Below are 27,124 nucleotides of genomic sequence, written 5' to 3'. Positions count from 1 at the left end.
ATCAGTCAAGCCAACAGAAGTACATGGATGCCAGCTGCTGGCAGCAGGGATCAAAGCAGTACTAGATAACGAAACTCTGGGGGCCCGAAGGATACCGCTTGACAAAGAGTTCCAACCATGACATGTGAAGGTCCCTACTTAAAGCAGCCTTTCAGATATTCCCTCATTTATCATCGTACAACAAGAGTGCAAAGAACACAGCACTTGGAGAGATTCAGCTTTAGTGTAGTGCATCAATGGACTGCTATGTTACATAGCCATCATAGACTTGATCAGACTGCATTACAACTTCCCACAAACCTTACTCCAGGATAAGCCACAAAAAAAAAAAAAAAGCATTAACAGAAAATTACTTTGAACAAGCAAGAGGTATCAAATCAACCCTTTCCCAGCTCCTTAATTCCAGGTATCTTGTACAATGAATGCAGCCATTTGAAACATCTATAACAGCAACTAGACTATACAGCTGCAGCTTCAGGGTGAAAAATTACAGATGATCTGTCTCATATTTGTGGTTTCCCATAAAAATTTCCAAGCTTCTTATTAGCGTTAAATCAATGGCCCATCATAAAAGGGTAATTTAGAAAAAGGGAAGGCAACATATAGTGTTATCATACACATGCAAAGTGGGGATTTGATCGTACATTTAACTGAATTATTACCCTTCATTGAAGCATAAAATGTATTATACGGCTCATAATCATCAACCTGAGAAACGATAACACCTAAGCGTGGCAGAACGTGGCAATGATGCAGAATCAATGAAATGAGAGATAAAGTTGCATGAAAGGCGTTTATCTTACAGCACTGCCTAAATATTCTGCCCCACGCACTGGAAAACCATTACTTACGCCTCACGCCCTATCTTCTCCTACCAGACCTGTAACATAAGCCACCTCGTAACAGCTGGCTTGTTCCACTGACTACATTTGGATGCAGCACGGCACACAGACTTGTAAAACGTCCTGTTGGGCACTGAAAGATTGTCCTGCTTGGCAATGAGCATCCTCCTGAAAGGCTCTTTTTATGATTACAGGCCTGTATTAGGCATCATTTTCAGAAAGTTACAGACTTGATGGGCCTCTGATAGAGGGCATAAGGACAGGTACAAGCCGTCATGTTGTTTAATTAGATACAAGTACTCTTCAATATGCTGAATAGGTGAAGTGCTTAAGTCTGGAGCAGTCTACATTTTTTATGCAAGAACAGATATTTAGTAGACAATGATGATCATGCATCCTATTTTCGCCATTCATACAGTTGAAAATATCAGTGATTGATAACACTAAGTCCCTTGTGGTTTCACAGAGCAGGTGAATCAGATAAAGCAGATTCATGAGGGATAACGTTAATTTGTTGATGAACCATCATGAGGTCCATAATGGAGAGGACTGCAGTTCATCTGATATGCAAAAACAGTAAAGATCAAGATAACACAATTAATGTCTCTGGATAACTAACTATGCAGGCAAAAAATAAATTTCACCTACCATCAAGTATGTTTGAATCAGTGTTTCTCTTTTAAGTTATATATATATTGTATGTGTATATGCTGTGCACAGATACTGTTCCATAGGCACGTTAACTAGTGTTTAAGAGCATAATGACTAATGGCAGTAAAGTTGATCATCCTTTCACTAATTCCATCAGCAGATGATATTAATTCCTTGCCTAGCAGCCAAACTTTCATCACCTTCAGACACACGCAAACCCTGAAGCCTACCTGTGGATGTGGCAGTGCTAGGAGATGCAGGAGGCTGCTGTGACTCAGACAAGATCCAGTCATCCTTGGCGGGAGACACTGGTGTGTGGGGGGTGACAGAGACCGTCGGAATGGCTGGCTGTTCTGCGGCACTCCCCTCTGGAAGACCAGGTTCTTCAGTTGGTGTCTCTGCCCCACATGTCGCCTTCTCTTCTTTGATGCTGCTTGTGGCTGGGGGAGAGAACACCCAGATTTAGTCATGCGAGTCACACTATAGGGCACCATGTTGGAAGTCCCACATTTCTCAGAATACTGGATGTTCAGGTGTCATATGGAAGAGCATGCCTCCTTTCTATTTTTCCCGTTTTGGTCAAAACAACATAACATGTAGGTATGCAGAGATATCTTCTTATCAGATTTGTTTTAGATTCCACATTTCTAACTTACCTTTCCAGATTTCATATGACCAATTTGTTATCTGATTATCTAGTGTATGCTTGCTGCCTGCAGCACTATATACACATCAAGAGGCATCCCAAATATTTGCATTTTTCAAACAGAACTGATAAAACCTGTGGGCCTATATATGATAATCTTATGGTATCAAACCATATATCAATATACAAGTACATTTGTACTATCATGACATAGAAACAAAATGAATCAACAACCAAAGCAACATGGAAATTGTTAAAATGACCTGCTAATTTATCAAGTGACCAGAATAAAAGGGTAATCTGTAATGATTTTTGGAGGCAAGCTATGATTTGTTGTAATCCTTCTCATCCATCAAACATAAGACTTTTCTCCACCAAGGAGTCACCCTGGTGACTACTACATATTTCGCTTCCCTACTAGTAAGGTTCTGCCATGTATCAGCAATTCTGTCATTTGAATTTTTGATGGAATTTTGTTGCTCAATACAAACAAAAACTTTGGTGTTTTTGTAATTTTTATCAATATAATTGGTACATCTATATGGAATAGACTGAAATTTGCTCAAAGTATGCCACAGTGTAGGAAGAAATAGACCTACCAGTTCTACCTCCATCTATCTATTCACCAACACAGTTTCTAATCTAGTAAATGTGAAATGATAAATGAGGGGGCCTAGCTGAAGGTGAGGTGGAGGTCATACTGATGTATGTGCTTTTATTGACTCCCTGAGTTGAACAGTTGTACAGACTGCTGATTTTCAAAACAGGTTGTTTTAAGCTTCCCCATGCCATGTGTTATAACACCAGGTTTTATAAGCCCTAGCATTGGGAGGGTTACCTTAAATGAACATGGCAGGTGAAGGCACAATTTTGACGTTAGCTTATTGTAATACTTTATAGTTAATTTTATGTTTGACTAATGTCGGATAGGCCATGTTGGAGCATCATATTGTGTGGCCCTAAATGCCTTTAATGACAATTCAAGAATGGTACAGCGGAACATCGTAAGCCACTGTTTAATGACCTAGCCTTCAGTGTTGCTAACAAGGAAGTGATCCTCTATTTCAAGACTAATACAGTAATAGGGCCACAGGAAATATTACCTGATATTGATTGTTTGCAGTTAGAGCACATGCCCAACACAAGAAGCAGAGGGTAATGTTATTAGGAGCAACTGAAAACAGATGGATATCAGACTACAGGAAAATATTTTCATTTTCCTTTTTCAACAATTTGGTGTGGGCTGAAATAAGTGGATCCCATAACGACTAAAATGATTTTTCCAAACAAAGAGTTACTTTTGACTGCATTGTCATTAAAAATTTATGAAACATGAATTAAATATTTCCCCTATATGCATAGATTGAATGACCAATGCTCCATGCAACTCTGTTCAGTCCCAAATGTTGTAGTGCAGCTGATAGCTCAAATGTGATTCAAGATTGCTCAATTTGTAACAAGTCTCAAAGTCAATCATTTCTCTACACTGTTTATCTAACATTTTACTTTAAAAAGAATTACAAATATTTTGCTCCATCTAGTTCTTTATCTAATTGCGCTTTTGACTTTATTGACTGTGTAAATGATGCTATCAAGTTTATGGGATCATTTCCTGAGGTTTCATATCTTTGACCCTGAACCAGCTGACTTCTGGTGGGGTCATTGGTAGTGTGTCACTGTGTGACAGGCTATGACTAATTAATGATGGCTCTATTGTTATGCATATGAGAGTCGCTAGCTGCTTGATTAGATCAAGGAGGTTAAAATAGCCTATTTTAACCTCCTTGATTACTCTCATCTCCCAAATAAACGTACCGGTATGTTTATTTTTTTCAGCCTCAAAATCCACCCAGTACGTTCTTATTTGGGACGGTACGTTTATCATTTTTTTGAAAATTTGAGTTTTGCTAACCTGGGATCCCCTTAAAATTCAAAGTTTGTGTTTTCCTGCCAATATTTCCCCGGCATTTTTGCTCATAATTCATTATTTTCCGGCTAAGCGGCGTTGATTTCCCTGCCGCTATGACCCGGCCTTTGTGAAATCCTGGCGGAACTCGTAACGTATCGGTCGATCTCTATAACACTTCAAAGTCAACGGTGTTATTGGGCGAAAATAAGACGCCACACTGACGTTTTGAAATGCAATTCTTTTTATAAGAACAACTTTAGCAGTCTCATTACATCGTAAACCAAAGCATGCTGACCAGAAACCAATATATGTCAGCGGCGCAAAGTGTCGCAAGTAACGTTGCGCATGTAATACATTACTCTACTCACGTGAGATAGTCTTTCCCAAAATGAAAATATAAAAATAACACCACAAAAAAACTGTGTCTTAGCATCAAAAACTTTATAATCACTTTGAAAGTATATCAAAACATTTCAATCCTACCGCAAACATGAAAACTTAGCCGCAAACATGAAAATTTAGCCCTTCAAAAAGCGCCACAGTAACGCACCCGGCAGTAACAGTCCGTGGGAATGTTTTGTTTTGGAAGATCTCACTTCCAAGAAGGAAAACAACTCTTTTTGATCTAAAAATAAAACTCCTTTGCTTTAGTCAGAAATGTGTTTTTGCAGTTTAACAAAAAGACTTTTAATACCTTAGTATATATATTATTATACAAAAAAAATCAATTTCAATCTAGTCATCATTATTAACACCGAAAAATGCTTGAAAAAAGATCACTCCCCTACAGAAAGAATGCCGGAGGTTTCTAAGAACATGAGTGTACGTTCTGTTAGCCCCGCCCCTTTCTGTCTGTGGCGCCGCCACTGTCTATAGCTCACCCTTTCATGTAACATGAGAACCCTGTAGTTTGTGGCAACATTGTAACAAGGCTTCAGGAGGTTTCTCACAAATTTGTTGACAATTTAGTTTCTCAAAATGATACATAAAAGGGTAATTTTTAGATTTTAAATAATTTGTATTGCAACAACAAAAGCCAAGAACATTATATAATATTGTCCATGATATTATATGATATTAAATGTCCTTGACACAACACAATGATTTGTGGCATGTAATGTTTACAAATCTATGTTTCTATATGGAAGGCACAGAAGATAAATGGCAAGTTGGGAAAGACAAAAAGCTACATCATATACATGTGATTGTCATTGTCTTCCTTTTCTCTATCATGACTTTTACAAAATATAAGTAATACCTGTGATGACCATATATTCAGGATATTGTAATTTTCTGTTCATCTTCTAAATGTTGATACATTTGTATAGAAAAAGAGTAGACTTTCAAAGTGTTGCCTTATCCAAGTTAACTGAGAAGTTGGCGACTACTTTTCATGTTTTGATTATATGTCAGTATATACAACAATTTGTTTGCTTCAAGTTCCAAGCAGAAAATGCATGTATCAATGATCATGTACATTTTAACTTGTTGAATTTGAAGCAGCGTTGGCCCCCGGTTAGGGGTCATAGCGGGGAACATATGCCCAATTTTTTTCAACATTGCTACTACAGTATATCTTTTTGAAGTGGCTAGGAATATTATAATTTGAACAAGATGTGTACGGTTATTCTGTTCAATAGTTATATACTTAATTGGTATGGTCCTCAGACAGGCATAAATACATGTAGTCAATAAATGAATAAAGAGAACCTGCTTATCATCTTGTATCCCTCAGACAGAAGTAGCATGGACACAGTTTATCTGTAAATTTGGTCAATTTCCGGGGGGTATGTTTATTCCGGGGGGTATGTTTATTTGGGAGATGAGAGTAGATCTCAGCAAGCCATTCAAATCAGACCCTTTGGCAATATTTTTCTTTGTCATAGTTATACCTGTTTTATATAATCATCATATCCTCTTTAATATTCATAATTATATATGGGGAAATAATGAGGAACATTTGCCAAGATATTAAACGCACACACACACCTTGTATGCTGGCACTTGTCTGCAGTGGGGGAGTATCAGCATCGCTCTTCTGCTTCTTCTGAGGATTCTGTGTGGCTTTCTCATCCTGCGAGTCCAGATTCCTTGTGGTCTGCATGGACGGGCTGCGGGCGAACTGCTCCACCACTGGTGGCGAGGACGGGGTGGCGGGGACGGACTGAGAACCGGTCTGTCTCTGCGTATCAGCTTCATCCTCTACTGCTGCTGGGGCACCCCCCTCCCCATCAGTCAGGCCCCCCTCCCCACTAGCCAACCCTGCCACACCAATGGTCTTCACTGCTGTGCTGGCTTCATCCTTTGCAGGTGTAGCCTCCACCTCCATCACCTCTGTTACCGCAGACTCTGCACCCACCTGCCCGTCCTGTACGCCCTCCATGGCTTCTGTATCCCTTACTGCGTCCTGGCTTGACGCTTCCCCTTGTTCCTGGTGCATTTCAGCTCCTGTCTGCTCGCCCTCCGCGGCAGTACTGATAGCTTGTGTTGGCTCATCATCGCCCATAACATGGTCCCGCGGCCCGCCTTCCCTGGGGCCATCTTCCTCTCCCTGTGCACCGTTATTATCACCGCTAACGCCCCCACCTCCTTCACTCGTGCTTACTCCGTCCTCCTCTGTACCATCCAGCAGCGTCTTTTCCGAGTCTCCCCCTTGTTTTCCCGAGGTTGACTGTGCTGGTAGATCACCTCCCACTGTTTCGTCCACAACCTCCGAGCGCTCAGTTTCCTCCTCTTCTCGAGGCGATCCCTTCTCCGCATCGCCGCTAGCCACTGTGGTTTCGCCGCCAACAAGGGCGGATTCGCCTCCGTTTTCTGCCATCGCACCGGCTCGAACTCACACAAAAAAATTAAGAACACGCTCAGAACATAGTTAGCTTCATTATCGGCACTTTCTCCTCAGTGTCGCAGCAAAACACGGTTGGATAATGTAATTTTGTCAGTCGCGAAGGTCGCGGACTCGCTAGTGTACCGCCATCTTGTTTTGGGCTACCATTCCCCATCTCGCGTTCGCCGAGATCACATGACGTCATACTCATAGCGCCAGCCCGGCCTGGCTCAGGTGAGATAAAAAGCACACCTGTGCGTGTGCGAAGCACTTCTGGTGTTAGATATACATTCCGTAGGTTAATGATGAGGTCCTGGAATGCCTTTTTTTCATTTTCATTTATTAAACAGATAGAGCGACAATCTAGCCGCCTTGCTTGCAAGCTTGCAATCCTGGCCAAAACTGACAAATGGTCAAGCTTTTTGATAACCTGAATAGGTTCTTGAAACAGAAAATGCTTATGAACAATGCTCAATAAGAGTCACGTTTTGGAATACAGTAAGACTGAATTTCTGTGCGCCATGGCTAAAGAATAAGAAAGCTGATCACGTCACACCGTGAAGACGCTCTTCTGGATAAGGTCGCTTTCAACCTCGGAATTCGATGTTTTCAGAAAGCTACCTGGACCGTGATCAAGAGGACGGAAATGGTTGACAGTACAAAAGCTGTGCAGCTCCCGAAGGCGCACAGCGAAGGGGACACAAAGTGAGGATATATTGCACATGTCATGTACAGGTGTTTCGGAATTCTAACCGGTTACATCCGTTGTATGACTACTGAGATGGTTTGCAAAGGCAGTCGGCGGAGTAAAAAACACCTTGCGAGTTAGAAATAAGTAAGATAAATGATGTCATGCAATGTAGCTAATGGGAAAGTCTCATAACACAGTAATGGAGGCACTTTTATTGAATGACCGTTGGTAGTCTTTATTTTCGTGTCGCACATGTTTGTGTTATGATTAGGTAACGTTAATGTCTGCACGGTGGTGCTGTCGGGATCCACGGCAAGAAAACAGAAGCCAAGGTTGCGAAGTGGCTTAGTTTTTTTGCGAGCTTGCACCAGGCTCCCAGTCTTCTGGAAATAAGTGTAGCTCGGGGAAAAACAGAGTGAATGGGTTGCAAAAACAGTTACCCAGCCAGTGAAGGTCATGTTTGTTTCTACTTTCCGTTTCCGACCCGCGTTAACCCCCATACATGTTACTTTGTGATTGGTCATATCATTTACACATGTACAACCTTTGTGTATTTTGTACCTCATCGCCCAGACCATACCATACGACTGGCACACAGTAGTTTATAGTTTTTATAGAGTTTCGCTATCCCCGATCCCTAACAGTCTATTGTCCTGTTCATTTCCCCGAAGGCTCGTTTTTTTTATCATGGCTCCCGAGGAGACTCGAGAGCTATGATAGGTTTGGATTCCTGGCTTCGGCTTTTTGTGTCAGCCTTCCGTCACTCGTCACCCAGCATTATACAGAGATTAAGGTTTAAATTTCCCGCCAGGTATTTCCTTTCCCGTCATGCACTATTAAGTATCACGTGATCAAGCACAGACATGGCGGAGCGGTCATTTCAAGTTTGGGAATAACGGCGACTTTTGCACTCATCCATTTTGCGCTACTTCTTGACGTTTTATGACCATAATCGCCATATCAACGCTTGCTTCGGTGACCAACAAGACATTTCCTGTACTGGACAGAACGCTAATGGACCCAGAAAAGTGGTACGTGCCCTGTAAACTGTTGCATGCTAGTCAAGATAATCTGCTCCGCGAAGAAGCTGACTTAGCGAGATGAGACTCTAACTTGTAAACACAAGGCAACTGGCGATGTTCTTCGCCACTGTAGGGCTATCACATGATTGTTTCATATGTTATCTTTCTATGGAAAGGTGGCTCATTGACATAATGTGCATTAAGGCGTGTGATTTGCGAAAGCCGGTGTCACAACCATACGAGTTGAACGAAACGTTTCTGTCGTCTGAAAAATTTAGTCCGACACAAACTAATTTCAACATTGCCAAATTACTATGTTGGAATCGTAAGATCCATCTCTATCGTTACCAAAATAAGACGTTTAGTTTGACTGTATAAACATGCATTGGCTTTAAAGGTTGTCTGATTATTTTGAGGTCGTACAGAGTTCAGATTTGGCATTTCAGTTCCGTAAACATTGCGAATAGCAGTTTGTTTACTTTGGCAACTCCGAGGATCGAAAATATTTTGATTCCAGCTTTCTTCACAATTTTACACTGCCCGCCAAAACCCCAGCTCCCTGCCGACCAAAATTCCGTTAAATCATTCAATACCAACATGGGAATCATTTTCTTGTATTTCGTTACAGGCTGCGTTCAGTGTTTGCACCGTGCATGACAATTTTCTTTCATCGTGTACAAAAGCAATTCACTTTCATTGTCTGCGCCAGAGAGATCTGTGACCAGATGTTTCTTTTGTTACTTCTACCCTTTTTTGAAACATCTATCTACTCATATTAAGTTAAGCTGCTACAATTGTAAAGTTGCCACTATTTATCAAGGTTGCCACTTGGTGGAATGATATCAAAGTGGCACTAGGAAGGGCAGTGGTAACAGGTGTTGTTGCCTGTTATTGTTACATTGTGTTGCCACTTGTTTCAAGCTGTAACAAGATCCACTGTACACAATGAGAGGGATATGGAATAGAATACACCTACCACCCCTTGTAATAGTGCCTACAAGAAGGAGATATGTATGTTTAATCCCTAAACACCTCTGTTCCAGACCAGTGCAAGAGGAGCTAGAGTTTCAAGCACGAAGCTCATCGGTTCAAAATAGCCATGAGTGCTGGGAATTCCAGAGCATCAGCATCCTTCTATAGGAACTCAGACTGGAATTACAACCTGCTGTTATAGAGATCCAGAATATCAAAAGGAGTTAACTTTGACCATGGCAAGTACTGATGTATCGAGCGAGGACGATGATTATGGGTCTCGACGGCCCTCTAGGAGAGGACGTCGGCTACCAGACCCCCCATCGCCTCGTAGCAGTCGGCGTGGCATCCTCAGGACGGCTGCATCTGACAATGTTGTTGTGGACAGAGTCGATAGAATAGCAACATCTTTAGAGGTATGATAATGGCATCGCTTAGCTTGTTACATTTGAAACATGCATGGTTTCCTTACATCAAATTTTCCTAATTTGCAGTAATACAAATAATTTGAAGGTGTTGAAATGATATCATCAATTATCAGAAATTCATTCTGGGCTTTTCTATCTTCATATCAAGAAGATGAACACCTTCATACTGCTACTGAAATAATTTGTTCAAAGTCAAACAGTTCATTGAAGAAGACAGTGTCTTTATTTGAACCATGTCACTGTGATTTGACTTTCACAGGTTGGTGAAGTGAAACAAATTAGATACAGAACAGAATATTTGTCTTTTTTTCTGGATTTGCGCTTTTGATATTCATTTCCTTGATGATATTCAGATTCAACAAATCACTGTGACACCTGATACTCCCTTTCCTTGGCAGGACACCAATCGCAACCTGAGACGGATGGACAGGGTGCTCGGGGAGTATTCAGAGGTCTCTGAAGAACAGGGGACAGAGATAGACAGGGTAGGGAGTAAAAATGATTTACTTAATTTGTATTGTTTGTCTTCTTGATGCTACTCTAACCTCTCAAATAGAAGTACCCCCTGGAATAGAAGTACCCCCCGGACAAATCTTCAAAATGAAATATAAGTACCCCCTGGAATAAAAGTACCCCCCGGAAAATTTCAAAAATCGACAGTCGAGGCTAGGTAAACTGTGTCCATACATGTACAACTGTCACTGTCAGAGGGAAATAAGATAATAAGCAGGTAGGTAACTTATATTTAGTCAATTATGCCATACCTATTAAGTATATAGATATTGAACAGAATAACTGTCCATAGCTTGTTCAAATCATGATGATCTTCCTCGCCTCTTCGTAAAATATGATAGTAATATTGAAAAATTGGGCATAGGTTCCCCGCTATGACCCCTAACCGGGGGCCACGGTGCTTTCAAATTCAACGAGTGAAAATGTACATGATACATGCTTTTTCTACTTGGAACTTGAAGCAAGTGATCAAAGAAAATTGTTATATCATTTTATTAAGACTGACAATCAGTGACATATAACAAAAATCATCAGAGTACTTAAGTTAAATGTACCTGATCATATTTTCTAAAGACATGATCAACCACAAAAAAAAACACAAATATGAACACAGTCCTTCCACAAAAGAAATATGTCTATAAACTTTTGCTCCATAGCGTCGAAAACAAAGTGAGACGCTCGGATTTCGAGTTCCCGCGGTAAATCCCACAATATTGAACAGAGATCGACTGTAAAAGTAGCTCAACGTCGCAGACCGCACATACTAAGAAGTTGCCCATTACGTGTTGACACTAGAAACCCGCGATGAACCGCCTAAATTAGGAAAATCTTACGATTATTTAAAAAAATGAACCCTCTGAAAATAAATATGGCCTTGTGTGTCTATCGTTGCCCAAAAAATATAATATTTCCATGCGTTTACGGTATCATTTTAAAGATCGGTATCCGCACTACGCAATATGCTGCTAGTTTTACTGTCGCCATGCCTGAGAGTGGCGGCCATGTTTCGCGATTTCGCGCTGTTGTTTACCGAATCATATCGGACATATTTCTACCGTTTTAGAGATTTTGTGGCCTCAAAACACATATTACAAGGGCAGTTAAGTTATGATTGTTGTTTTAACGTGTTACATGTCTTCTGCGAACAAATAATTCTTCCGCCGCGCTGCCGATACTACGGATATAGTGGTCAGGAAATTATTATTCCCCGTGCAGGCGTGCACCCTACTCCACACGTTTTTGATCAGCGTGCTTTGGTTTACGATATAAACAGAGAATATCAAAGTTATTTATATGAAAACTGTATTTTAAAATGTCAATGTCGCGTCTTTTTTTCCGGTTTACTTTGTAGCGTCATAGCGATATCGACCGATATGTTACGAGTGCCGCCAGGATACTTTTCACAAGGCCGTCAAAGCGGCGAGAAAATCAACGCCGGTAGGCCGAAAAATAGCGAATTTCGAGCAAAAATACCGGGGAAATATGGGCAGATAAACCTTAAATTACGATTTTAGAGGGATTCCTGGTTGGCAAAGCCTCAATTTTTCAAAAAATAATAAACGTACCGTCTAGAATAAGAACGTACCGGGTGGAACTATAGGCGAAAAAAAATAAACGTACCGGTACGTTTATTTGAGAGGTGAGAGTAGTGGTTAGAAATCCTGTTTCTGGGTCAGAAGGTTGAGTTTTTGAATTCTTACAGTTGTCACGCACCTGATTTGTGTTTTAGTACTTTTACCAGGATTATAGTTGACAACCTTAGAAAAGGACATGTAATTTGAAAGCTGTGGTTTATTGTTTATCATACTTGTCAAAAGGAGAAGGGGTATGTTTAATCTATGGATATTGAACAAATTGGAAAATAGCATGTCTTCTTAGGCTACATGCAATCAAGCCAATCAGATTAAAACACATGTACAACTGTACTTTGTGATTGTTCATATCATTTGCAACCTTTGTGTAGGTAATGACAATCACGCAACATATTTTGATGGACCAAATATCCTCTTCTAATTTGACACGTGTGGACCATAAACTGATGTTTTTTTAGCTGCGAGGCAGACTTGCCCGGTCGGCCATGAGACTGCAGGAGGAGAGAGTGAGGAGAACAGGCACTGCACGAGGCTCCACCATGAGACCCAGTGAGCTGGACATGGCAAGCTCAGGAGGTCAGTTCTGCAGCTGTATCAGTTGATATATTATAACTGCCCTTTGTCACAGCATATCAGCTTTGCAGGCACATCATTCTACTTTGTGTAACTATATAATCAACTTACCTAAATTAAGATGCTCTTGGTTCTTCACATAGCTGTATCTTTGTAAACATGAATCACATCAGTTTAACACAAAACCAGGATCCAAGATTATTACACTTTCAGAACTAAAATCTTAGCGTCATGAGATGACCAATCTCTGTGGATGCTGACCTTGCAGCTGACATCTCAAAATAGCCGTGTGTTTGTCTTCAAACTGAAGGTTGTTTATCTTGCTTGGCTTTTCCAGAAACAAGAAGATACAGGCCAACTTCACCATTGAGAAATTATGAGGTTTGCTAGGAGTTTCTCAGATGTTGTGTTTTTTCTTTTGATGCTTTATAACATTGACAGCTTTCCTTGAAATTTGTAAGGGCTTACTCACTCTTGATACCATCATCACCATGTGATCTCTCCGTTTCAGCCCTCTGTGCCAAGAAGAAGAACTGGGTCAACTGTCAGGTTTCTTGATGGAGGGGATGATGATGTAAGACTTGCTCATTCATACTTCTCCTTATAACAAGTAGCCAGTGCACCAGGATCAAATGCTAAATGCTTTTAGAAGTGTCCAACAAATCCTCAGGGATGCCCACCAAAAGATCCTGACGTGTTCCTCTACCTTTACTTGCAGATCCATGAAGTCCATCAGACAGTCCGGGACCTGACATCAGACCAGCTTCGAATGGGGGAGGACTTGGAAAGGGAAATAGACAGGAGAACAAGGTTGTTTGGCTGGTTTGCTATGATAGCAAAGCTGTGACAGCTATAGTATCAGTCAATCCTGCAGAATTTGTCCACACAATAAAGGTTTTATGCCTCTTGGTAAAGACTAGTAAGGTAATCGGGTATTGTTGAGATGAATTGAAATCAAACTCCTAAACTCTACAGAGCTTCCAGACCAGAAAAGGTTAACAGTAAGCTATATAAACAATAACTTTTCTTGTCTTCTCAACACACTACATATGACATTGTGTGTTTGCTGTATGCATGTACTCATCACAGCTGCATGTACTGTTAAGATTTCTGAATGTCTGTACAACTATTCTATTTTCCAGAATGGAGCAAGACACACAAAGAAACTTAAGGGAAATGTCAGACAGTTTAAGGCGATCCTCCACTTCCGAGTCTGTAAGTTGAAAAGTTTCAATTTTCCCCTTCATTTTCTTCTCTCTATATGTGCATGTTTGCTGAAGAATTAAATTTTGTGCACGTTGATGGATTTCCCACCAGGCCTCGGAGCGAGTAGACAGAAGGTTACAGCAGATCCAGGACGACATGAAGTCCCAGCAGAGGCAGCTGTCACGCAGGCAGGAGGAGACAGCCAGCATGTCGGACAGGCTACGGGAGGTGAGCCTGGTGCATGATGTCTGCAGAAATTCTGACTATCTTTTCTTCTGCTGATAGTAGGCCTTCTGTGTTACCTTTTTTCCTAGTCTGAACCTTCTCTTGTCGAATTAGGAATTAACATGTTACACTAATCTACCATACCAATATTCCATGATGATGTACACATGTAGATGCCATCTTTCAGGCTATCTCTTATATCTTTGTATTTCTGTAAACATGTCTCATAGATCAGTTGTACCACAGTTGGGTACTTATTGCTTAGTGTGGTACTCTGTTAATCTGGGAGTGGGAGTCTGTTGCTTACTCTGAATATTAATCAATGTTCTTTAAGTGTCCAGCATAGAACAAAAAACATGCACAATGGCTGTTATGTCACCCTGTACTTGACAACTGGACCTATGTTTCATTGTGTATCCCTCACAGGCAGTCAGTGGCAACCGAACGGTACGAACACCCACTCACTCGTTTTGGATGTGGTGAAACCTGCAGACTTCAGCCAGACAGTGTCATGGCTGTAGACTTATGAACATAGTTTATGGGCGTGAGGTTGTCTGTCTGAAGGATGCATCTAAATAAAGATTATCTGCAAAAGCCATGAAAGCATGACTGCTCAATGTTATTTTGTTTTCCCCACCCATTTGTAAATGCATGAAAACACAAATCATCAGCAAAAGCATGACTGGTCAATTTTGATACTGTGATTTTCAATTTTTATATCATCCTATCGTTTAAGGTCACCAAGGTTGATGGTAGACCAAGCATCTGCTTCCTTTCTCTACCTCTTATATTTGCTGTCATTGCAGTTCTTTTTGCATGGTGATGCATAGACACAGTTTGTACTGTTAGATACTGGAGATAGCAAACTGTTTTCTGCCTGCAGGCATCTAGAAGGGTAGACATGGCTGCCGAATCAGACAGAATAATGCGAGAACGACTAACAGACATGGAATCCAGGAAGTCACAGGTAAAGACATTTTACTTTAGAGCACATTGTACATGTTAAAACTGGTGTTAAGTCAAAATGATGTTCATTTTCTTCATTCTTTATATCACCATTTTCAGCTACTAGTAACTGCCCTCTTTCTTCTTTTGTAATTACAGATTGAATCAGAACTGGAAGAGACCAAAAGAAGACTGAACCAGTCTGAAGGGGGTAGAGAAGCACTTATGAATCAGGTAAAAGATAGTTGCCTAAACTGTAATTCAGGCTTCTGTAGACAGGATGGAAGGCCAGCAATGTGTTTTTTCTCACACAAGCACATGCCTACTTTAAAGTTGGTGTTGAACCATGGAACAATGAATGCTAAAAATCCAATATTATGAAAAGAAAGACTCTGTTTCAAAGGTAAAACAAACATGTATCAACTTTGTTGGGACCACAGATTGAGGATTTACGTGGGCAGTTGGGCCATGCCGAGAAGGAAAGAGCCAAGATGAGGGACAGTCTCAGTATGGCAGAGTCTGAGAGGACACGGAGGAGACAGGAACAGGAGGAACTGGCAAGTAGCAGACAGAGAAGAGAAGGTACCTGTCTTATTCTCCACTTGGCATTTAGTCAGCATTCTCCACTTGTCATAATCTAGATGCCCCACTCAATTTAATGCATGGAACAAGATTTGTCCTCTGTCACCATTGGTTGTTAGTGAAAAAAAATGCACATAAAATAGTGGTCAGTGGTCACATTGAATTTGTAAACTTAGACACTTTGAAATCTCCATAACTACATATGACATTACCATATGAAAATGAAATCAAGCCTGCTCTTTTATAGGACTATACTGTTCATCTGGTCTGACACATATTAAGAAAATAATGTTCTGAAGTTTAATGTTCTGAAGTTAACAGCATTTTATGATTTAAAGACAAGAAGCATGACAAAACAGAGTACTTATTTGCTGGTGACCTGTCCACTACAACTTACAAACTTCTAGCATACCAACTGGATCCAGAAAGGGAAGGACTCCTGGATGAAATCAGGCATCTAAAGTCTCAGGTCAATGGCACTCGAGGAGCTGCCAGGCAAACCGTCATCTGTAGGCAGTTCTCTTATGGTGTTCTGTAAATGTTCTAGGGTGATGGTTTCATAACAAAACTTGTTTCTAACATCAGGTCTAATCAAGCTGATAAGATATGTTGTAACAAGTTGGTGTTAGATGTTGAATGTCTAACAATTTTGTTCATTGGTGGAAAAATTCTGGTGGTATGAAAGAATCTTTAACAGTAATGTATTACTTCATAAGACTTCATGTTGGTACACAAATATGTTACGCTTTGCACAATGAGATAATGTTGGTGTTCCATAAAAAGTTCACCTTTTACAGAAATGGAATGATACTTTTAGGAAAATGAACCATTTAGTATAGTGTATGAGACAAAAACTGACATTTACCCTTTCTTTTATTTTACATCATAACTGGCAATCCGGACTGATAGATAGTGAAAAGGAGTTGGACACTGTTGGTTTTACCTCACTGTTTAAGGTATACCAAAATGTATTTACTTTGGTTATAAATGGTAGTACACTCCAGCTGATAGCATGTTCCATCCACCCAGCTGAACAGGCAGAGACTGAGAGGAGGAGACTAGAGGATGAGGTTCGTGAGCTGAAGTCTCAGCTGAGCCGATCCTCGGGCATCTCTGTGGTGGAAGAGCTCAAACAAACTCTGGACAGGAGCGAGCGACAGAGACAGCAGCTCTCCGACCATTTGGAGGTACAGTCAAACCTGTATTAGCGGTCACCTTTGCATAGCGGCCACCTGCCCATAGTGGTCACTTTTGTCGGTCCCTTGGATTTTTCCCATTGACATAAGCATTAAGAATTAGGCTATAGCGGCCACCTGTCCAACGCGGTCGCGGCCAGACGATTTTCAGTCCCGCGAGTACAGTAACACTGTCGGTAACGGTCACGGCGTGCCGGTAGAAGCCGCATCGCCACCGCACGCCGGGTTCAAAATCTTCATTTTTTTCACGCAGTTATCAAATTTATGTGGACTCAACTGGATAGGAATAAAGAAAACCAGAATGTTTTATCTTTGTTAGAAAATCCATGGTTTGACCCAAAGTCAGTATAATTTTCTTCACATGGCTTGCGTTTGTACATCGTAGCAAAATTGACCATTTCTGTGCATTTCGACGGGACAAATACTACGGCAGCTTTTTGGAAAATACAACACGCACATGTAGCTGATGCGGTAAGTTCGTAAAATGTTTGAATGCCGCCCCAATATCCGTTTTCCCCGGTGCTCAAAGTCAAAACGTGTTTCGCCCAATTTTCAAAATGGCGCTGATAGTCAGCAGCAAAAAGGTCAACGGAAGACACCACTGTTTCGGAGGTATAATGCGCTAAATTTATTTTGCTGCAAAGTATCACTGAGGATAATTACTTTACCAAAAGCTTCAAAAGGAATATGAATAACATTAATATGATGTAAAATTTGGGCTATTGCAATTTTCTGAAAAGAAAAAAGCCATCAAAAGAGCGACCTTCTTCTGAGTACCCTATTAGCATAATGGTAGAAGCTGATAATGACAAGCGGGAAGGGAAACAACAACAGACTAAGGAAAACTATCGCCACTATTTTATGTTTCAAAACGGTCGAAAACGAACAGTAAGTGGCAACTGAGCAACATGTGTTTTGTTCTTAACTAACTAGGTGGCATTTTGCTGCGAAGGACTTTGTTTCATATGATTAAAATTCGTTGTTGACGTGTGTGCCTGCAGCGAAGCAGTCGCGAAGGATCAAGAGTAGAGTATGGCGATGCTGGTCTGTACAGACATGAAGCCCGAGCAAGCCATGGATTTTGGAGTTGGCAGATACAATAAATCGTTTTTCAAGCCCATAATAGAAGTAAAAGAACAACAATCGACTTTCTAAAATGTGACTTACCTATGCAATGTTTACATGTGTACTTTACGGTGAATAAATGTATCTCAGTGGGTACTGAAAATATGTGTCACTCGTGGTCAATTAATCGACATTTTCTCCATAGCGGCCACCTGTCCTTAGCGGCCAGTTTTGGCCAGTCCCTTGAGTGACCGCTATAGACAGGTTTGACTGTATAGTTTGTGCTTTGTGAGATGATAAGACCATGAGAATATGTTGTTATTGGCATAAAACTGATGAGTAATGAGCAAGATGCTTCTTGCAAAGAGAGGCTGTGTTTCATTTTTCATCCCCACACCAATTACCAAATATTGTGAGAATGGCCTAAGAAAGAAAGAGCATACTGTAATGATACCAGTTACCGGGGTGTCAGTAAACCATTGAGGACTCACCATTATTGTACCCTTTCTTGTATCTCAGTCCCTGTCTAAGGATCTGGAAAAGTCTGACAGCAAGCAGGCCAGACTGATGTCCCAGCTTAAGGAGACGACAGAGCAGCTTCAGGACAGCGAGCACCAGAGAGAGAGCTTTGCAGTTCAGCTGGAGGATGCAAATAAGAGACTCAGGGTAGGAAACCTTCCTCAATTACTGAACCAAATGTACATCTACCATTTGTCTGAAAGTATTCATTCACCATCATTTACATCGATCATGTACAGAATTATGTCAGACGTGTTTAAAACAAAAGCTGAAATTTATCACAGGGTATCTTTGCTAAGACTTGATTTTTGTGGATTTGTTGTTTTCTGCTGTTTGATTTCTAACGCTTTGTTATACTTAGAGCAGTTTGCTGCAGCTGTATTCTAGTCAGTATATAGGACATTTAAGTAATTTTACAGTAAATGAATCAATATGATATTTCTTTCCTTCTTATTGCATGCAATATTCACATTTGATTTCATTTGTATTTCCTTTATTTAATGCTCCCAGTCAAAGAGACCAGAACCAGTGAGGCATTATTTTTCTGGCTACATGTATTCTTTCTGTTTTTTTCTGTTTGAAGATATGGCAACTAATTACATGGTTGATTGACATACAGACTACTATTGTTTAAATTTAAATGCACTTATTTCTGTACATGTGTTGAGATAATGTGAGCAACCTAAACTATGTTATGTTTTCTTCATTCTACTTTAGTTCTGACCTATACTTGCTTTAAACCTTTCTTCAGATTATTACTCAACTTTGTCTTTAAGATCAAAATGGAAAATTTTTAGTACGTTCATCTCATGAATTTTCAGGAACTCACAAGAGAGTCAGATAGATATGCAGAAGACCTGAGAACGACCAGACAAGGCAAAGAGGAGAGTGACAGGCAAACTGAGGAGATTAAGAGCAAAGCTCAGGAGGCTGTCAGACAGTAAGTGAACAGTTGATTATCATAATATATGGTACGGAACATAAAAGCAAATTTGAGCATCATCATCAGTTGGCTGCTTTTGCACAGATGACTGCAAGTTTCCTCCATTTCCCCCTGTTGCTAGCAGGATGTTTGTGTCTGCAGACATCACAAAGCCTGAAATATAACACAACATAAAGTTACTTTATGGACCGTAATATGGATCATACTAAGGGTACAGTAAGTTCCTGAAATTCTTTATCATTATCTGCCACAAAGTTACATCAGAACCTTTTGTAGTTGTGTTGTTGCATGACAATCCCAGGCAGTTCTGCCCCCTGCCATATCTTTGTAGTATTGCAGCTCCTTTTGACTGGTGACAGGTTCATTGTATCAAATTGAATATGTTGTGTGATTCTATGTAGCTTTTCCATCCTCATCATCAGGGCCAATCCTTTGTAACAGTGTCCAGCTATGCTATTTATACAGCCATTGCTGTATGTAACCAAATACTGTGACAAGCAGTTTCATTGAAGACTTTGATATATAACAGGTGGAAGCTGAAGTGTAGGAAACTGGAGCGAGAGGTGGACCGTCAGAAACATGGTGCTAGCCAGATGCAGGAGAGGAACGAACAGCTGGTTAAAGAGAATGAAGCCATGAGGCAGCAGGCAGCTAATAGTAAGTACACATGTAGCTACACAACCAGCTATGGCTCAGTCATAGCTCTCAATCCTGCAAATTCTACTTAACAGCCATCAACCTAGCCCTGGAAAATATGAACCTCAGTTGTAGTGGTACTTGAGCTGTTTTAAGTTGTTGGTGCCTTTTTTAGCAAAGTCATCTATTTGCAAGATGGATGATTTTGAAGGAATGCAAAAAAGATTTTGTTTTGTTGCTGTATGAACTTGCCTGTATGAAATTCTAGTTTTAGTAATCTTACCAAAATTTTCTTGATAACATGTATACCTGACAACTATCATACTGTTCAAGTCAATGTCATCCTTGAGTTTATCATCATGGATTTTCCTTTCAGGTATTCATCAGATAGAGAGCCTAAGAAGAGAGATGGACGATACACTGGTAGGTGGCAAAATCATAATCCATAGCTCATTATTTTGTTCCTGTATATTATGGAGGCTGGATTAGTCTGGTCAGTTTGTTGCTCCAGCAATTGCCAGACCAGATAAAATCTGTAATATGATATTTTATTAACTTTTTCAGAGAATACGAGCAGAACAGGCGGAGCAGCTGAAGCTCAGAGATGTTGAGGTAAAGACTGACTCTTAGTTTGGACAATCTTGGGCAAAATGAAATGGCAAATTCTTGCAAGTTACAATGATAAGTGGTATTTATAATATAAATGTTTTGATCAGGACAATGTATTTTATTCAGTAGTGACAAAGTAGTTTTTTAATATTTTCTACTTATTAGTTTATCACATTTATCATGGTGTGGAAACATTTCAGATGTGAGATATTTCTATCTGTGTGAGCAACTGAGCATACTGATATTACAATGACTTTTTCAGGTCAATGAATTGAAGGGGAAGAATATGGACCTAGACCGAGAGCTCAGGGAGACCAGGCAGTTCATGGACAAGGTTAGACAACCGTACACACATTACTTCTCATGTCAACATGCTACAACTTTACAGAATAAAAGGGTGTGGCTCTGGGGCTGAATATTTTCAAGACATGGTCAGTAGTAAGTGGACTAATTGATATCATTAAGACTGTGCAATGCACACTGTATTTGAGTTTTTTTGTAGCTAGTGCAGGGATATAGATAAATAACTAATTGCAAAGTCTCTTGTACAACTTATTCCCACAGTACAGGCTGATCCCAATGCTCTGCTTACCTCAGTCAAAATGTATAAGTTCGAAAGTTTGACCAATTTGCAGTCACTCTTTCATTGGCTGAACTGGTTATTGTTATGGATTGCTGTGGCCAGTCTGTCACAGACAGGTTTCTGTTTTGTCTCTGCTGCTGATAGCAGAGTAACAATGCTTTTGTATGCCCTCTTGCAGCTGGATAATGAACTGCAGACACAAACAGCCAGAAGTTCAGCTCTAGCAGATGACAAGAGAAAACTTGAAGAGGTTTGATTTTTGCACATTTGAGCTAGAATCAATTTAAGCATGTCAAATGCCCCTATATGTTACTGTTGATTCATAAATAGAGCAACTTGAATGATATCTATAAATTTTCACGATTCCTTGTCTATGGGTAGGATTTTCCCTTGGGAACAAATGATTAAAATCGGTGCTGAAGTTGTTGTTTCTTTCCAATTGCAATTACCAGGAAATTCTATGCTTGGCAGCCCATGTCTCACCCTTAGCACCAGTAGTTAGGGCATTAACAAGTCTTGTAGAAATATAACATTGACGAGAGTCATTAATTTGCCCATACTGGTTGAACTTCAGGAGGTCTCGCTAATGAAGGCATCGTACCAGCGGGCGCACGAGGAAACCATGCACTTACAGGTGGGCAAAACTTGGCACACTGTTTCACAGAAATCAAACACATCGACTGTTTCTTTTACTTAACTTTTTTGAGTAGGTTTAAAGAATCTCTATGAATTGCCCCTCTTGATTCCTTTTTTTTGAACTGATGTATTTTGAAAAAGTAGTTACCAAAGAAAATAATTTTTTCTACAAACATTATTAGTGTTTGTGTGTGTGTGTTTAAGTGTGTGCATGTAATATCTAAGCTCTGTGTGTACCCTCTACAGAAAGACATAAAAGACTTGAGTACCCAGAGGTTGGAGCTATCCTCACAACTAGCAGAGGAGAGAACACAAAGAAAGGTACAAATAGTTAATTTCCTCTTCCAGCACTGGCAGTAGTACATATAAAACACAGCCAGGGATTTCAGACAACACATTTGCATGCTTTATGCTATTGGGCATTCTTTTGCTGGAACAACAATAGCAACAACAAGTTTTGGGATGTTCCATAGTGTTTTCGTTTATGACATTTTAATGTTGTCTTTCTTCATAGTTGGAAAGTTTTTGTTCTGTAATTAACTTCCTTTGCCCTGTTTAGGCATTACAGAAGGCTCGTGGAGAGTTAGAGGAGAGAGCACAGAGATCACAGGAGGAGGCAGGAACACTGGCCAGACAACTAGACAAGGTAAACAACATAGACCAAAGTTTGCAATAACTTCACGTCGGAACAATTCATTAGTCTTTGTTGAGTAATTCAGACTATAGCTATACATATGTAATATGTTACTATCAGGTACATTTAGCGTCATTTTCTTCTCTGACATGAAGCTGTTACAGATTGTCCAACGAAAACGCTATGACTTTCTATTTATGCTTTTACTTCCATTTTTTATGCAGATGATGATCCTACACTCTAATTGATTCTAACACAGACTGTCACCAGTGTCTGCTACTTGTTTTCTCCTTGCAAATTGCAATGGTAGTGATGACAATAATTATTGTATATTAGCACATGAAACAAAGTTGCACTGAAAATAGCTTTTCTCTCCCCGCAGGAACAAAAGACACATGTTAAAGAAGTTTCTGATCTGCAGACTGAGCTTCAAGCAATCAAGGTAAACTGGCAGCCAGAATCTGACCCTTGGTTGTAGAGATATATGATTACTTGAAGATGTAAAATATCTATTCTCTGTTCCAACTTCCAATCCTAAGTGACCAGTGGTTTTACATGTATTTGCCATCTGTGACCTCCACATCGATCTCATTGAAACCCACCTTTTATTTGACATGATAAGAGAGATAAACCTTTTATTCAACAATGTAGGGTCATGCACATTATCTTTTAGGCCACAGTAACAAAGCTCTCGTTTTCTGGAAACATGACCCAAAAGTTAGACATGACCAAAAGCAAAACAATTTCCATGATATGACAATTATACATCGTCATAAATAATGTGGATCTACTGTTTATCTATGATAGTTTTATATAGTTATCACTTCATTAGTTTTCTGTAGAAATGCCAAGAACCTATTAATTAGATGGTGAAACCACTGTTAGGTTGGCATGTGGCTCACAACAAACTTCAGAGCTCTAAGACAGGATGTAGCCTGTTCTTTATGATCAATCACACACAGATGTTTGGGCCTGGCAGGTCGTGGAGTAGCTTTTGTTCAAATTCTTTGTGGCATTCTTTAGAAGTCTTGCCAACGGCTGTGGTATTAAGAACCAAGCTGTGCATTATGCAAAGACAGAGGGTCTTGTGCCCTTTGCTTCAAAGAATCAAACTGCCATTCATATACCCATGCCCTGAGGCCATGAAAGCACTGATGTTTTTATGATGAGTGCTTTATGTGGTATTGATGTGTTCATCTAAACATCTGCGACATGTTGTATTCAATAGAACATTTGTGACATTTCAAGTAAGTCAAATATTGCTTGAAATGAATGTGACTACTGATAACCACTTACCAGTGACCCTTCCCAATATAGATAATATGCACATACAGGCAAAGTCCACCTGATGTCCTATGGTCAAGGGCAGACATTTTTACTGAATGTCTGGATATGACATTTTGAACTTTCCACGTACTGATTCCATTTTTGTTGCTGTTTAAATGCTCTGATTTCTGGTTTGGATGGCATGATACATGTATATCAGCAGAACACTCAAGCCATGCACTGCAGTGCGACTGTTTGCTTTTAAGTACAGACAGTATTTCCTTGCAGTGAAGTGGACTTTGTCGTTTCATCATATGCTCTGATTTCTGGTTTGGATCAGCGGAACCCCCAAGCCATGCAGTGTGGGTGTTTGTATAAACCAAAGTGTACTTCATCTTTATATATGGGGTGCTTAATTTCTACATTGCCCATTGCTTTTAAGTACAGACATTATTTCCTTGCATAATTGCAATGTCGTTTCATCTTGGTACGGGTGATTGGCGACTAGCATTTGCTGTAACGTTTACAGTAATGAGAAATGACGTCAGAAATTACTTCCTAATTGCTGTCATTGATAAAATCAGCAGAGTGAAAGATAGAGTAACCTTCAGTGAGCTATGCACAGCATATTCAGGGATAACCACTTTGCAGATGCAATTATAAGAAATGAGGGCATCTCCGGCAGAATTAATTGGCAATTAGGGACAGATGTGCCGCTGGGCATGCTGCATGTGTAGCGCCGATTATTGATCAGGAGTGTTTTAGTGTTGTGGAACAGGAAAACCCTGCCACACTGTTCCTTGGAAAATAGCTTTACCATAATCAAACTTTGTCATAATGGGTCTGTGAGGTTGGAATCTCAGTCCTGTGTGATTATATAACATACAGATTTGCTTTTTTAACATTATGTCCAACATGGAAACATTAATCTGGCCATCTGTTACACCTCTAGTCTTACAGTTCTGCAAGAAGTCTGTAAGATAGGCATAGAGCTAGTTTAATGGCAAATGCTCTTCATATGAAAGCTCTGTAACTGCATAGAGAGAATGAACAAGTAAGTTAAGCTGTGATATACAGGCTCTGTAACTATGCAGAGAGAATGAACATGCAAGTGAAGATCAGCTGTTTTACATCTTGTAGAGTCGAGAAAGTCGGAAGGAGCAGGATCTCATCAGGAGAGCCAAGAGGGAACGGGCTGAACTGGAGGCTGAGATTCAGACTCTAAGGGTACACAGTTTGATGTGGACTTTGTCATATCAAAAAATACAATATACATGTACATGTATTGTACACTGTTCTACATACCCACCCACCCTTACATAGAGAAAATCATGCAATGTTACAACATGTTGTGGCACTTCAACAAGAAGTGCAGGTTGAAGATATATGTGAGTGAAAGACTTTCTCACAGTTGACACTTACATCAGCACCTCTGTTGTCTGTCAAGTTTCTTTTGTTTGCTTCATTTGTATACAAGATTTGAGCTTGTTGGCAAGAAATCACACATTTTCACATCTTTGCTTTTACATGCACTCATGGATTCTTGCTTTATTTGCACCCTTGTGGTTTCTGCACTGTAAGTATTTCCTTTGTTTAATTTCTGTTAGAAACTCTGTCCTCCTTTGAGACTCATTTCCTCAGTAGGACACATTATACAGCATGTATTGTACACCATTACATATGGCACACAATCTCCTTTAAAGATTGCTATCTGCCCCTTGAATTTTGGCTCCACAAGAAAAATAAATATTGCTGCATTGTTGTAATTCCTTGTGCCAGTAGCTTTCCTTCTGCAAAGTGTTCAGAACAATGACAATGATGAGGTGTTTCATCAAGCCTACCCAGGTTTGGTGCACATTTAACACATGCACATTTTCATCTTTATCTGGTAAGTTAAGTCCAAAACAAACACTGCCAACAAGTGATGATTGCTGTCTTCTCTTCTCCTTGGTCAGGTTGGGTTGGAGGAGGAGCGTGCTGCTGCCAAACTGCTGAAGAGACAGCTGGAAAATGCCCAGAAAGACTACAACACAGCAAAAGAGGAATCAGAGAGGTACTCCTGTTCCAGTAACACTGAATTACTCAACAATGGCACTATTCAAGTGTTCATAACTCAGGGGTGTCCATGTTTTCAGCATTTCGTTTTTTTCTTATAAATCACATGCAATGCTGCAAGTGAGGGATTTGATAGGTACATGAATGATGATGATGATGAACAACGATTTATTTCACAGCATAGTGTGATAAAAGGTAGGACATGCTTGCAGCAATTTGGACGATAAATGTTTTACTTTCAGTGACTTTTGTTTTCTTCTGTGTTTTTATCGTTTTATCTCTATTTTCAGACTAGAAGAGCTGAGTTCCAGACTCCAGAAAAAATATCAGCGAGCCAAGGAGGACATTCAGGAAAAAGTACTAACTGTTTTGCTTAAGGATGTAGTTAAGATACTTAACTGTAATGTTATGAACAGTTAGAAATACCCAAATGGTATTGCTTTGCACTTGTTTTTGTGCTTGAGTTGAATTCCTTCGTTGATTACATTTTCTTTTTTTAAGACCTCTCATAGCCATGTCTTGTTAGCATGTAAGAAGTGTCCACCGACTCCTCCCCTGAAGGAAAGCTGTGTGTACTGTACTGATGTAGAGTAGAGAGTGACTCAAGAAAAAGAAGATTATGTCCGTGAAGAGTAGAATGACTAACATCTTGCTGTTGTCTTTAATTCCAAAATTCTCTCCTTTGCCTTTAAGGATCACCTTGTTGCTGAGGAGGGAGACGCAGTGAAACAGCTGGAGGACCGGCTGTCGTCTGTACGAGACAAAATGGCTTCTCAGGAGGAGGGACAGGAGGTTAGCACGCTTGCTTTGTCCACTCATGCTGATAGTCTGTGACCAAGCAACACTGTGACCAAGCTTACATCCTGTTAAAAAGTGATGGAGTTGCTTGCTCTTAAAAGAGTGGTCGAGCAGAGTTACTTCTCAACTAACTATTATTGATTGAGAAGTTGCGTTCTTATTTGCGTATTTAATCTCTTCGTATAAAAATTCCTTAGTTATCATGCTGTCAACAGATAAGCCTACATGTATATGACTTCCTTGTGTCTTCTGGTCCATTTGTAAAAACTGTTTTCTGTATATTCATGTTCCTGCAGAGATTGCTGCGCCAAGTCGGTAGAGAGGTCGACACACTGGTGGACATTGCAACAGCTGACTCGGAGGTCAAGTTTCAGGTTTGTTGTGTGTGTCTTGCAAAGTTATAAAGTCACCCATGATGGCCTGCAATCATGTATAAACTCAAATATAGGGTTGGAAACACAGTGCCTTGGAAATTTTACCAAAATGAATGTAAAATGATTAACAGTTATACCTGCCTTTGGATAAACTGCCTAAAATTCTAGTACTTTAGCTAGCATTAG

The 27,124-nt window shown here is 40.1% G+C and overlaps 2 protein-coding genes across 10 annotated transcripts in view; one reads left to right on the top strand and one right to left on the bottom strand.

Moving 5' to 3' along the window:
- The window catches only part of LOC136431965 (protein stoned-B-like), a 30,476-nt gene extending 23,427 nt beyond the window's left edge, over nucleotides 1-7,049 (bottom strand). Inside the window, exons 1-2 of the mRNA XM_066422975.1 lie at nucleotides 6,038-7,049; nucleotides 1,724-1,933 (exon numbers count right to left, since the gene is read on the bottom strand). Coding sequence (XP_066279072.1) covers nucleotides 1,724-1,933; nucleotides 6,038-6,869 — 1,042 coding nt within the window. The 5' untranslated portion in view covers nucleotides 6,870-7,049. The remainder of the gene's footprint in view (nucleotides 1-1,723; nucleotides 1,934-6,037) is intronic.
- LOC136433167 (centrosomal protein of 128 kDa-like) overlaps nucleotides 1-27,124 on the top strand; it is a 50,059-nt gene that overhangs the window by 15,660 nt on the left and 7,275 nt on the right. For 5 of the 9 annotated variants that reach the window (XM_066425075.1, XM_066425072.1, XM_066425077.1 and 2 more), the window contains exons 1-31: nucleotides 8,397-8,597; nucleotides 9,632-9,976; nucleotides 10,387-10,473; nucleotides 12,552-12,669; nucleotides 13,004-13,047; nucleotides 13,178-13,240; nucleotides 13,385-13,476; nucleotides 13,809-13,881; nucleotides 13,984-14,100; nucleotides 14,524-14,544; nucleotides 14,981-15,064; nucleotides 15,202-15,276; nucleotides 15,483-15,624; nucleotides 16,032-16,133; nucleotides 16,654-16,811; nucleotides 18,405-18,551; nucleotides 19,226-19,344; nucleotides 19,877-20,004; nucleotides 20,360-20,406; nucleotides 20,548-20,595; nucleotides 20,855-20,926; nucleotides 21,354-21,425; nucleotides 21,750-21,809; nucleotides 22,058-22,132; nucleotides 22,371-22,457; nucleotides 22,828-22,887; nucleotides 24,852-24,938; nucleotides 25,667-25,764; nucleotides 26,057-26,123; nucleotides 26,460-26,558; nucleotides 26,861-26,938. In XM_066425075.1, the coding sequence (XP_066281172.1) occupies nucleotides 9,797-9,976; nucleotides 10,387-10,473; nucleotides 12,552-12,669; nucleotides 13,004-13,047; nucleotides 13,178-13,240; nucleotides 13,385-13,476; nucleotides 13,809-13,881; nucleotides 13,984-14,100; nucleotides 14,524-14,544; nucleotides 14,981-15,064; nucleotides 15,202-15,276; nucleotides 15,483-15,624; nucleotides 16,032-16,133; nucleotides 16,654-16,811; nucleotides 18,405-18,551; nucleotides 19,226-19,344; nucleotides 19,877-20,004; nucleotides 20,360-20,406; nucleotides 20,548-20,595; nucleotides 20,855-20,926; nucleotides 21,354-21,425; nucleotides 21,750-21,809; nucleotides 22,058-22,132; nucleotides 22,371-22,457; nucleotides 22,828-22,887; nucleotides 24,852-24,938; nucleotides 25,667-25,764; nucleotides 26,057-26,123; nucleotides 26,460-26,558; nucleotides 26,861-26,938 (2,700 nt within the window). In that variant the 5' untranslated portion in view covers nucleotides 8,397-8,597; nucleotides 9,632-9,796. Of the gene's footprint in view, nucleotides 1-8,395; nucleotides 8,598-9,631; nucleotides 9,977-10,386; nucleotides 10,474-12,551; nucleotides 12,670-13,003; nucleotides 13,048-13,177; nucleotides 13,241-13,384; nucleotides 13,477-13,808; nucleotides 13,882-13,983; nucleotides 14,101-14,523; nucleotides 14,545-14,980; nucleotides 15,065-15,201; nucleotides 15,277-15,482; nucleotides 15,625-16,031; nucleotides 16,134-16,653; nucleotides 16,812-18,404; nucleotides 18,552-19,225; nucleotides 19,345-19,876; nucleotides 20,005-20,359; nucleotides 20,407-20,547; nucleotides 20,596-20,854; nucleotides 20,927-21,353; nucleotides 21,426-21,749; nucleotides 21,810-22,057; nucleotides 22,133-22,370; nucleotides 22,458-22,827; nucleotides 22,888-24,851; nucleotides 24,939-25,666; nucleotides 25,765-26,056; nucleotides 26,124-26,459; nucleotides 26,559-26,860; nucleotides 26,939-27,124 lie in introns of those variants that run through there. The other 4 variants (XM_066425071.1, XM_066425076.1, XM_066425073.1 and 1 more) reach the window with 4 other exon arrangements.

Source organism: Branchiostoma lanceolatum, chromosome 4 (assembly GCF_035083965.1).
Source record: "Branchiostoma lanceolatum isolate klBraLanc5 chromosome 4, klBraLanc5.hap2, whole genome shotgun sequence".
NCBI lineage: Eukaryota > Metazoa > Chordata > Leptocardii > Amphioxiformes > Branchiostomatidae > Branchiostoma > Branchiostoma lanceolatum.
This window is presented reverse-complemented; position numbering and strand designations above follow the sequence as displayed.